The sequence below is a fragment of the Raphanus sativus genome, chromosome 6 (assembly GCF_000801105.2).
Source record: "Raphanus sativus cultivar WK10039 chromosome 6, ASM80110v3, whole genome shotgun sequence".
Lineage (NCBI taxonomy): Eukaryota > Viridiplantae > Streptophyta > Magnoliopsida > Brassicales > Brassicaceae > Raphanus > Raphanus sativus.
Genome location: NC_079516.1, coordinates 20127216 through 20140219, shown reverse-complemented (window position 1 = coordinate 20140219; position 13004 = coordinate 20127216). Strand labels below are relative to the sequence as shown.

General features: G+C 34.4%; 3 protein-coding genes across 3 annotated transcripts; 1 reads left to right on the top strand and 2 right to left on the bottom strand.

Moving 5' to 3' along the window:
• Positions 1–2630: 2630 nt before the first annotated feature.
• LOC108810806 (pectinesterase inhibitor 12-like) lies at positions 2631–3488 on the bottom strand. Its single transcript, XM_018582886.2, has one exon. The coding sequence runs from the start codon at positions 3476–3478 to the stop codon at positions 2909–2911; it is 570 nt and encodes a 189-aa protein (XP_018438388.1). The 5' UTR covers positions 3479–3488; the 3' UTR covers positions 2631–2908.
• Positions 3489–9511: 6023 nt separating this feature from the next.
• LOC108808074 (uncharacterized) lies at positions 9512–10489 on the bottom strand. The gene has a single exon (XM_018580274.2). It carries the CDS (start codon positions 10468–10470, stop codon positions 9895–9897), a length of 576 nt encoding a protein of 191 aa, XP_018435776.1. The 5' UTR covers positions 10471–10489; the 3' UTR covers positions 9512–9894.
• Positions 10490–10754: 265 nt separating this feature from the next.
• On the top strand, positions 10755–11201 carry LOC130495631 (uncharacterized mitochondrial protein AtMg00310-like). Its single transcript, XM_056987052.1, has one exon. It carries the CDS (start codon positions 10755–10757, stop codon positions 11199–11201), a length of 447 nt encoding a protein of 148 aa, XP_056843032.1.
• The last annotated feature ends 1803 nt before the right edge of the window (positions 11202–13004 follow it).

The following is a 13004-nucleotide window of genomic DNA, read 5'->3' as shown; positions in this document are numbered from 1 at the left end:
CTAAATGAAATGGGTTTAAATCATGAGGTCGATTTCTCCAAACAAAACTTTTGATATGATTTTATTAGATCAATATGTTCCGCGCTTTGGAAGCGCATGTCAAAATCTAATTTTTTATATATTAAAATAAAAACATTTAAAAAATTATAACCTATAGTTTGTACTAATTAAAAAAGTGTCATACTGAGTTGTTACATAATTGTAACAATGTCTATTAGACATTTTACTAGATATAATGGGATTCAAACAAGCATAACTATCATATATGGAATTTAGTCAATAACAAAATTTCTGATATTGAGTAATATAAAATATATAACCAAATTTTGAAACTAAAAATATATCAACTCATTCTTGAGGAATATATGATGTCTTCAAAGCGCTGGCCAACCCTAATGTTATCTATGGTAAAGATTAAAGATCACAATTATTATCAATTTTAACTTATTCCACTGTATAATTCAACATTTGATCAAATTTTAATATTTTGATTTTTGTATTCAATTCAAAATATAAAATTCTTATAAGTTTGGTTTATTGATCGTCAGAGATTTGATAGAACATTGTAACAATGTCTTCTAGACATTTTACTAGATATAGTCTCATATGTTTTTTTTAATAATCTCATATGTTTATTTGAACGTATGAATATAAAGTGGAGTTTTATACATTCAAGCCGCAAGTTCACTTTGTACAAAAACTAAACAGAGATTTAACCGGCTCAGTTGTAAGACTCTCATTATACATGTTTTATGTAGCGTTACTTGAACATACGAAGGTCAATTAATCGATGTTGCTTGCTTTATGGCTCTCTGATTTTTCTTTCAGCAATGCAAAAGTTGTAGTAATATGGTTCTCCATGTTCTAAATTTTCCTTGCAAGGGTTTTGAATCCGAATACCTGATTTTCTGTTTGCTGTGGAACTATTGAAGAGGAGAAAGGTAAACAACAAATTAATTAAACTTAGAACAAAATTCTTCGGGACATGAGAGTACAATACAAACATCTATACTATTATTCTATACTATTATTTAAGAACCCACAACAAGATATATAACGAATGAAGTTCTTAAAGATCTTTTAAGCATCAAGCTTCGGATTTCATGACAATAGAGGCAAGAACTAAGCAAATAGTTAGCTCACTGGTGCAATAAACTTTTTATATTTCACTAATTTATTCTACTAAGGGACTGTTCCTTTCTCTATCTGAATGAGCCATCTAGATGGAGATGAGAGTTTTATTCGTTCTGGCACTAAAAGCACAAGTCATCTGGATGTATCATCTGAATGAGTTTTAAAAATTTAGGTTTAATTTTGAAAACCAGCTGGCTGATCCAAGTTAGACCATTTGGATGGAGATGTTTCATTCAAAATTATAAAGTGTCTATTATACCCCAATATCATTTACAAATTACAAACTTAACCTAACATTATATTAACACTCATGAAAAATGGCAAAACCACAAAAACGCATTTTCTCACCAAAACTACAAACACATTTTTCCCGCTAGAACCCCAAAAATACATTTTCTCGCCAAAACCCAAAAACGTATTTTCTCGCCAAAACCGCAAAAATATGTGTTTCTCGCCAAAACTGTAAAACATGTTTTCCCGCCAAAACCAAAAACGTGTTTTCCCGCCAAAATCGCAAAAACGTGTTTTCTCGTCAGACCTGCAAAACACATTTTCCCGTCAAAATTACAAAAATGTTTTTTCCCGCCAAAACCAATTTTCTCGCCAAAAGCGCCAAACCGCGTTTTCCCGCCAAAACCGCAAAACACGTTTTCCGCCAAAACCAAAAATATATATATTCCGCCAAAATCACAAAAACGTGTTTTTTTCGTCAGACCCGCGAATTGAAAAAAAATGAGTTTTTTCGCCAAAACCGCCAAACTGCATTTCCCGCCAAAACCACAAAAACATGTTTTCCGTCAAAAATGCATTTCCACCAAAATCACAAAATACACTTTCCCGCCAAAAAAATATTTCCCCTCAAAGCTGCAAAAACATATTTTCCTGTCAAAATGCAAGAACGCACTTTCCTGCCAAAAAATATTTCTTGTCAAAACCGAAAAACGTATTTCCCGTCAATATGCAAAAAAACGCATTTTCCGCCAAAAACGCTTTTTCTCGCCATTAATGCAAAAACACGTTTTCCGTCAAAAACATAAAAATGGGTATTCCCGACTGAAAAAATGCATTTCCCGCCAAAAATACCTTTCCCTGCCAAAACCGTAAATCTCCTTCCCTAAAAAAATATCATTTCTCGCAAAAAATGAAAATCTCATTTTTACCACAAGACCAAAAAATCTCGTTCCCGTAAAAACCAAAAATCTTATTTTTCCACCAAAACCTAGCAACCTTTTTTCCACCAAAACTAAAAAATCTTATTTTTACCCTAAAAACAAAAAATCTCGTTCCCGTAAAAACCAAAAATCTTATTTTTCCACCAAAACCTGGCAACCTTATTCCGTCAAAACCGAAAAATCTCATTTTCCTGCCAAAATTTATTAATGTCATCATGTTAATTTCAAAATAATTTTAGTGTAAACATATTTTAGATTAAATAATAAAAGTTAGTATATTTAAAATTAACATCAAACATATGATTAAATCAAAACAAGAGTATATTTGTAATTTGTTTATTAAACTCTTTTCGATGGAAATAGAAATAAAGAAACAAACATAAAATCCATTGAAATAGTTCATCTAGATAGTTCATCTGGATGGAAAAACGAAAAACCCCTAAAATCTAGATGAATTATCTAGATGGATCATATAGATGAAGTAGCTGGATTGAAATGACAAATAGAGAAACGAACAGCCCCTAAAATGCCAGAAAGCCAGAAGAACTATTCAACGCTTTAAACCAATGGACTGCTTCAGCTAGACGCTATACGGTGGTAGACTAGTTTCTACGGGCAGTTGAATATATAATAGATTCACAAATGCCTGTCAGGTACGTGAGAACTCGGTTCTCTTTCTTCACCGGAGATTTCAGCTCATTTTTGCCCTCGAATCCATATTCGCAATGTAATGGAACATCTACTGCATCAGTAATACTACCTAAAACTTTATTGTAATTCCTCAACTTCGCATTCTCTAAAACTTTGGCTAACAAGTCAGTGCCCTCAGAATAATATTTGATGCAATTGCGCAACGGCTTAATAATTGCCTTACTCTTATACTTCCTGTCCTTCAGAATCTTATCTACAATTCCTTTCACATGTGTCATGTTCGACATAGCATTTTTCAGTGCTACTATGATCAAATCATCGATATTTTTCACTTTCTGACTCTCCGGATTTTCTTTGATAGATGCTACGCAGAAGTCGTATAAACTTGTTATTTTTTTGCAAGAATCTTGAATAACAGAATCTGCTACTTTGTCGGCCGTGATTCCATTCAAAAGGACAAAGAACCCAACGAGATAAATGAAGAACTTCATTTTATTTAATATTTTTTCGGAAGCAAACATTGGGGAGGACAGACAGATTGAAGAGAGCAACTTGTGATCCAATTTATAAGCAAACAATACTCTTCGGAAATGAGTGTATTTATGCAAACACGTGCCTCTTTAAGATGTATCATGAGTACATGTGTTACCACTCCCCTTACTTTTAGTGAAAATTATGGTGGACGAAAAGCATGAGCTAAAGAATAGCACAACAACAATCCACCTGAAACATCTCGGATATCCGAAACCAAAAATGATTTTTTCAGATAATTTATTTTGTACTTTCTACGTGTGTGATTCTGTTCAATAACCCACAAACAAAGATATTGCATGAAGTTCGTAGAGAGATCTTTAAGCTTCAAGCTTGGGATTTCATGACAAGAGAGGGCAGAAAGACTAGGCAAAAAAGTTTGTGATTTCAGGGAAATTAATTTCAAATAGAATTAATTTATGATCTTTTAACTCCAGCGAAAATAGTTTCAAATAGTATGAGATTTTTAACTAGATTTCCTGAATTTGAAACATCACAAGTAGTATCTTCAACTTGAGCTAAAGTCGAGTGTGAGAAACTTATATTTGAAATTACTTTCAAGAAAATAAAAACAAACAAACATAAGTCTAACAATAAATAGTTAAAATTCAAAAAAAGAGATTAAAATATATATCTAATCTATTAGTTTAAGTTTTTAATTTTTATCTACTATTAACAAGTCATAGAGTGAACAAAAAAAATATATTAACAAGTCATAGTAATACCACTTAAAAATTAGTTAATATAACATATTTGATTATTTACATTAATAATAAACCAAATAAATATTTGAATTTTATTTTTTAATTATAACAAAATCTGTTGAGAAAGAATCTAACAAAATCTTACTTAAAATTATATTTTTTATAAAATAACATATTAATTAATTTCGTAAACAGTAATATAATTTTTTTATAAATCAAAGTAACTAAAATTTTATTAAAAAAATTAAAAACATTTACTGTTTTTTTATAAATTCTATAATTATATTTCGAATTATATAAAAATAGAAATGCTATATGAATTAAATATTAAAATAATAAATAGGTAAATTTAAAAGATATATTTTAAAAATTCTTTCATTTAAAAAATTATCACTCATCATCAAAATGGATTAAAACCAGTAAACTTTATAATATTTTTATACAAAAATAAATTTATTAATATAGGTTAAAATCTAGTTCTACGGTTAAACTAATAGATTGCTCAGATGATATAATGTGGTGGACTAATATATAAGGGTAGAAGAATTAAAAGATTTACATATGTCCATCATATCAAAGAGAACTTCGTTCTCGAGATTTTCAACTCATTTTCGCCTAATCCAATTTTGAAAATTCAAGGAACACTTTTTTGCCTATCATAAACTTGCAAAGGTCCAAGCACTTCGTTCTCGATATTTTCAACTCAGTTATCAAGGCTTATGGAGAGACGTCTGGACAACAGATCAATGTCAATAAATCTTCGATAATTTTGCAAAGGTCCTAGAGGACACGAAACAGAGAATCAAAGAGATATTAGGCATCGAAAAGGAAGGAGGTGAAGACACTTACCTGGGCCTGCCGGAGTGCTTTAGTAGATCCAATCTAAAGTTACTCAACTATGTCCAGGAAAAGCTGCAGGGGAGAGTTCATGGCTGGTATACTAAAGCTCTCTCTCAAGGAGGCAAGGAGATACTAATCAAATCTATTGGGCTAGCAATGCCAGTCTTCCCGATGACATGTTACAAGCTTCCAAAAGATCTCTGTGACAATCAAAGATCAACTGAGATCGCGTGGGATCAATCTGAATCCGGCTTGTGAGTACTGTGTCCATCCAAAGGAAACCATCAGCCACGTTCTGTTCAGCTGCCCACGTGCAAAGGAAGTCTGGGAGCTTTCAAGTTTACCGTTACCACCACATGGGCTTGATATGAACCAAAAAGCTTACTTCCCAAATTGATATGAACCAAAAAGCTTACTTCCTCTTGACCTAATCTCTTTTAGAGATTAAGTTAATTCTTGGAAGCTTCTCTATTATTAATAATAAGAAACCCTTATATAGGGATACAACTTTGTAGAATATGGAAAACCCTTAAACTAATATAAAAAGTAAACCAATTATTAAATAGAAAACTACCAAAACTCTTAATATAAAATATCATAATCTATCTAACCATATTCCCATATCATTATCCCTTCTTTCCAATCGGAGCTTGTCCTCAAGCTCCAACTAATGATAAGCACAAGAATCATTACATGACCATAGCAATATATTTGCTGGCCAAACTGATTGTCATGCTCTGCCATAGACCGTGACAGAAACTGCACTTGATCACCGCAACAATTTACTTTCTTTGTTGAGGTATCACATATTTGAATTGAAAACTTGCAAAGCGTATTAAAATCTGATTTTTCTCTCTTTGTCGCCATATCTTCCTGCAACAGAAATCTCACGGCTCTACATACTAAAATAGAAATAGTGTCTGAAAATGTCATGTCTAAATAAAAAAGTAGATTATCTCCTTCCAATTCGAGAAAAACTCCTCAGATTTGGTGGACATAGTTGAAACCTATGGCCAGCCTTCTCTTCGTACCTACTTTCTTTTCGCCACTTGCATGGTTGTTTTGAAGTGTTTAGCGTTGTTTATATCTATGGGATTTTTTATATTTGTGTTGAGTCCCCAACAAAAGAAAATACTAGAGCATGAGATTTTATTATTCTTCTTTCTAAAATTAGACAGTTCTTCGGAACAATTTTCCTGCTGACCAAATAATTGATTCAATCAATGATATGAGAAGTTGAATGATTAAAATTCTTACCACACAAAATAAAACTGATCTAATGAGAACCAACTGTATTTATTCTTAACTTTTCTTTTAATAGAACTCACTTAACACCTCACTGCACTCGTCTCCAGGGGCGGACGTAGAACATTATTGAGTCAGGGCACATTGTATTTTCTCATGATGTTTAACTTTTGAATTGAGTGTAAGCTCAAGAACTTGGAGCTTGAGAAGCTATTGCAGTGGTGGAGTTTTGGTTCGTATACTTGTGTTACACACATAGGATGGTGTGTGACACACGTTTCGAAGAATAAAAAGGAAACATCAAGATGTGATGATATGGAATATTTCTATATGCTTGGATGACGAATTAAGCATTAAAAGAATATTATTAGATCACAAATTGGAAGATTTGGTGATGCTAAAATATAGAAAATATTATATTAGATAATAGGAAAATGTTATTTAATATATATTGTGGTTTTAACTTAGTTTTAGGGTTAGAGCTTTTCACGTTGTAATTCTCAGAAATAAACACAAAAGGGTTTTGGGGTTTCAGAGCTGAGTGAATTGATAGACTTGATCAACAGGGGTTGAGTCAAGCAAGATAGGTGTGTTAGAAATTGATCCATGTCGAGTCGTGTAATTCGGATCAAACAAGTCTGTAAGAGATTGTGTAAAGGATTTCTAATAAAAGATATATTGTTCTTGGAATTACTTTGTGCCTTCTGTTCTCGCTGTATCTCGAACTTACAATTGGTATCAGAGCAGGACACCTAAACGAAGAAGACATCTTCGAACCAAGGTGAGATCCTGAGAAGAGAATATGGCGATTTTGGCACAAAATATGTTGCTGCTGAATGATATGAACTATGGGTATTGGAAAGTAAGAATGAGAGCAAACTTACGTGGAGCTGATGAAGATATATGGACAGTTGTTCAAACTGGATGGGAAGAACCGTTTGTGATGCAAGAAGATGGTTTGAAGAGACCTAGACTGAAGACAAAGTGGACAGCAACAGAGAAAAAGCTTTCAAGGTTTAATGCAAAAGCACTGGATTCAATCTTCAGTTCTGTAGATGCAAAGCAATTTGAGCTTATTCAGGGATGTGAATCAGCTAAAGAGGCTTGGGATATACTACAAAATGCTTTCGAGGATACTGCGAATGTTAGGAGGATAAGATTGGACTTGCTTGCATCACAGTTTGAAGACATAAGGATGAGGGATGATGAGAAGATCGGAGATTTCAGTGCGAAACTCAGCTCCATAGCCAATGAAGCACAAGTTTTAGGTAAAAAATATGAAGATGCAAAATTGGTGAAGAAGTTTTTGCGATGTTTGCCTACTAAGTTTGCAGCACATAAAGCAGCGATAACATTGACGATGAACACTGATGAACTGAAGTTTGCTGAGGTAGTAGGGATATTAAAGGCTGAGGAGATGGAATTGGAATCTAAGTGTTCGAAGCCTGCTCAAGACTCTCAAATTACAGTTGATGAAGACATCCAAAAAGCTAAGAAGCTTGAAGAATCTATTCACTTGGTGATTCAGAAACTTGAAGAAACCATGAATCTTTTGAATAAGATGTCCAGCGACAGACTGCCTAGAGAAGAAGAAAGACATAAATGGCAGGCAGTGGTGTGTTTTAATTGTCATGGTATTGGGCATGTCAAAACAGAGTGTCCATCATTCAAGAGAAAAGAAATCAAGTGTAATGGATGTAATGGTTATGGGCACATAAAATCAGATTGTGTGAACACCAAAAAGATGAAGATGAAGAGAAGTTGCAATGATAAAGTACCAGAGAGAAAAGAAGATGCTCTCAATTTCGTGTCTCTTCATGGAGTTATAGAATCTGAAAAAGACATCACTAAGGGTGAAATTCGTATGTCGGGTGTGTCACACACCAATTCAGATGCGTCACACAGTGATACAGAACATGATGTAGATGCAGATTTTCTAGCCGAGTATAAGGTTCTCTTTGGTAAATTTGCAGAACTCAGTCACGAAAACCTACAGCTCATCAAGGATAAAGCTGTCTTGAAAGATCAAGTCAACACCCTAGAGATGGAACGGACTGATGCGAAGGGTGAATCAAAGTGTAGGGTGAGAAAGGATGATAATGAAGACGAGCTTCAGTCTCTTAAGAGAGTTATTGCAGAGCAGAATCAAGTTCAACAAGAGTCTGAAATAAAGTTTCATCAGATGAAACAACTGTTGAATCAAGAACTTGAGAAGAGTCAGCTTCTGGAAAGACAACTTGCTGAGAACTACAAGAAAGTGAGAATGTTGAACATTGGATCAGCAAGTCTGGATCATATCTTGTCAATTGGGCAGTCTCCAAAAATCAGTTGGGGTTTGGGTTATAAAGGGATGACTTCACAAGAGGTTGACAAGAATGAAGGAATCAAGTTTGTAAAACGCTCAATCCTAGTTGTTTCAGCTGAACAAAAGGATGAAACTCAAGCAAAGATTGTGGTTCCAAAGATACAAGACAGCAAAATTGTTGCTAAGCGAATGAATGGTTGTCTCTTTTGTGGTAAGACCGGACATAATGTTGCTTTCTGTTATTCTAGGAGAAACCAGACTGAGCGAGCTTGGAGGATGAACTTTTGTTATGTGGAACCTAGAAGATATGGACATGTTTGGATAGCTAAGAAGGATCTGTATCCTAAGTTTACGAAATGTGTGTCACACGAGCATACTAGTGTGTCATACAATCGAATGGGTGATCAATATACTGAGTTTGAAGAACCAGTTCGGTGGCCTAGAAGGTACTGAGAGTTTTGATGGTCCCACAAGTATCATGAAGTTTTTCAAAGAGTTTTTCACTCAAGCAGGGGGAAATGATACTTAATTCAGGGGGAGTTTAAGTTAGTACTTTGGTGGTATGTATGATGCATATTGTTCTTAGGCTTGAGTTGTAAAACTCAGTGAAAAAGGGGAAGAATGTAAGCTCAAGAACTTGGAGCTTGAGAAGTTATTGCAGTGGTGGAGTTTTGGTTCGTATACTTGTGTTACACACACAGGATGGTGTGTGACACACGCTTCGAAAAATAAAAAGAAAACATCAAGATGTGATGATATGGAATATTTCTATATGCTTGGATGACGAATTAAGCATTAAAAGAATATTATTAGATCATAAATTGGAAGATTTGGTGATGCTAAAATATAGGAAATATTATATTAGATAATAGGAAAATGTTATTTAATATATATTGTGGTTTTAGCTTAGTTTTAGGGTTAGAGCTTTTCACGTTGTAATTCTCAGAAAGAAACACAAAAGAGTTTTGGGGTTTCAGAGCTGAGTGAATTGATAGACTTGATCAACAGGGGTTGAGTCAAGCAAGATAGGTGTGTTAGAAATTGATCCGTGTCGAGTCGTGTAATTCGGAGTCTGTAAGAGATTGTGTAAAGGATTTCTAAAAAAATATATATTGTTCTTGGAATTACTTTGTGCCTTCTGTTCTCATTGTATCTCGAACTTACAATTGTGTATACGAACCAAAACTCCACCACTGCAATAGCTTCTCAAGCTCCAAGTTCTTGAGCTTACATTGAGAGCCTTTCACAAAGTCAATGTAAACTAGGGAAGGAAAATAAAAAAGAGATCGGGGCACGTGCCCCCCGTAAGTCTCTACGTGCAACCGCCTTTGCTCGTCTCACAATCATCCATCGCACTAATCATGTAAGCAATATTGGTCATTACGTAGAGGACGTTATTCTCTTTTTCAAAGGGATTTATTTCGCCTTTTCTGAATCTCTCTCCGCAATCGGTTACTGCCTTATTTGCCATCCCCAAATCATCTGAAGCCAACTCAAGATCCTTCTCTTTGACGTAATTCAAACCTGAGGTTAGCCACTCATAGCCATCTTGGTAATGGTTAAGACAAACCTCCAACTTCTTTTTAATAAGCCTACTCTTATATCTCTTCTCTTTTATAAACTTCTCCACAGTTCTTTTCATGTTTGTTATGTTAGACATCGCGTTATTCGTACCTACCACGACCAATTCAATCTTATTTCTCACTTTCTTGGTCTCTGGATTCTCTTTAAGAGATGTGATGCAAAGCTTAAGGATATTTTCTGAATCCATCACGCTTGGAATGACTGATATACGCTTGCAATTTCTTTGAATCAGAGAATCTGCCTCTTTATTGGCCTTGAAACCACTGAAGAGAAGAACGAATACAATTAGGTAAGTCGATAACATTGTGTATTTGTTTGAACACCTATATGTGGTATTTGTGATCAATTTATAAGCAAACAAGTAGTTGAAAACATGAGAGTATTTTTAAAATGGACATGCTTTTTTTAGATGGCTGATCATGTCATGCGTTGCCACTCCGCTTGCTTCGTTAGCCTTTTTTTCTGGGTCAATTTTAGTTTGTGCGCCTATTTATTTCTTCACTCGAATATGCTATTTCCTTGAGTACACTTTATTTGTCAAATATATGTATTTCCCAGTGTCAAGTACTGAGTTGAAAGTTCGCGACGATGACATGTTACAAGCTTCCAAAAGATCTCTGTGACAAGCTGACCAGTGTCTTAATCCAGTTCTGGTGGAGTAGCGATGCAAACCACAGAAAAATTTCATGGGGAAAACTCTGCCGGAGAAAAGAAGAAGGCGGTCTTGGGTTTCATGATATTAGCAGCTTTAACCAGGCTTTACTTGGGAAGCAAGCTTGGAGAATATGGTCCAGACCCTCTTATGCTTGGAGAAGTATAATACATGGACGAGAACTGCTTAAGGAGGGACTGGTAATGCGCATTGGTAATGGAGAGCAAACAAGTGTCTGGATGGACAAATGGATCATTGATGGAGTTGCAAGGGAACCTCATTATCGCCAAGATGCTGTTGTGGATCTGACCTTAAAAGTTTCAAGCTTACCGTTAAAACCGCTTGGGCTCATTACTTCATGGAATGCAGTAAGAAGGTTGTAATACCTGAGAAACAGAGATGGGCCTTCCCATGGATTGTATGGCAGCTGTGGAAAGCAAGAAATGCTCTCTCCTCGAGGTATGAACCACAATCAATCGTCACAAGAGCTATGGAAGGATGATGCAGAAACATGGCTTTCGGTAAACAACCACATTCCTTCAAAACCTGCTGAAAATTGGATCAAATGCAATGTTGCAGCGTCTTGGAGAGGTAGTGATGGTCTCTGTGAGTAGCTCAGAAACCATGGAGGTGTTCCATGGTCATAGAGCCTATAGCTCAATTAACTCACAAGCAGAGATGTAACTGCTAGGAATTCTGTGGGCAGTAGAGTCTATAGCTCAGTTAACTCACTGGTGAAACTGCAAGAATTGGTGAGCGAGATAAAGAGGTACCTGAGCCGAATTCATCTATGGTCCATGGAACCATATAGCACAGAAGATCGCTTTAAGTGTGACACAAGAGCACCGAACTCAATCCTACATAGCCACAAACGGTCTATCATGGCTACAACAGCTGCTCCAACACGAAGCTTAGAACTAACGAGCTCTTCATTCACTCAGGCTTCGAAAAGAACACATACTTTCAAGCCTCGCATCTTTACTCTTTTTGCGCTTCTTTGAAAGCTCATTTTGTCATCTATTGATGATACTTAGTTATTTTTATTTCAGTCTCTTTCGTTTTTGTACGAAGGTCAAGTTGGGAGCCTTTTGATTTGAATAAATTCAGAGTTAAAAAAAAAAAAACCTTGCAATCCCACAACGTCATGTTCTATAATAGGAAAAAAAAGGAAAAACCCTCAAGACGAAATAGGCACATCAATTCCTCCATGGAACTCAAGAGAACAAAATCGTAAGGGATTTGATGTTTCTGAGCTTCATAATCCATCTGCAGAAGAATGTTTGTGTTTTAAGACTTCGAGATTCACTTCTATATATATAAAGTGAATGTTCTCATATTAATGACACCAAAGTAATATTCATACAACAATAATCTTTTATAGGTAACAACTTAACAATTACATTAAGTCACATGAATAGAAACAAAAAAAAATCTCATTATGTCCATTTATCCCCATAAATTACTCTTAATAAGAGTAAATTCCCTTATTAAATTGATGTTAAAAATTAACTTAATTCCCAAAAAAAACGCTAAGCTACATGTTTAAGCAAAACAATTTGAGAAAACCAGATTTCATTAACTTCATGGGATAACCACGACTCAGTTATATAGTTTTCAAAATTCTGTGTCAAGCATCACTATATTATATTAGTTGTCCAACAAAACATTTGAAGCTTTTCGACAAAAATGTTTAAATATTTTAGCCTTTATTTGTATAACAAACCACAACTCTTTCATAAGTTTCTATGGTTTATATAAATATCATATTATTCTAAAAAATTACATGTTTCAACCTTCTATGAAGACATAAGATGATCCCTAACATCTTATGCAATGTTTTTATATCAAAGCATGAATATACAAAGTTAGATATACAATTATGTGGCATTTAACATGTTAATATATCGGTGTAAATTTTCTATTTTTTAGTTCTCATAGAGACCCACGCCTTGCGTGGGGTGAGAGAGTGTTGATTTGAAATTATAATGTATATTTTGCATAAATTTATAAAATTTAAACATGTGTGTAATAGGTTGTGTAGAATAGGCATATAATTCCTAACAGTGAAAAAAAAACTTTGACTAAAGTCTTTTTATAAAAAGATTTTGATTAGAGCATTTTTATATTAAATATGTACAATTGTCAACTATCATAAATATAAATTGATAAATGTTATATACGAATAA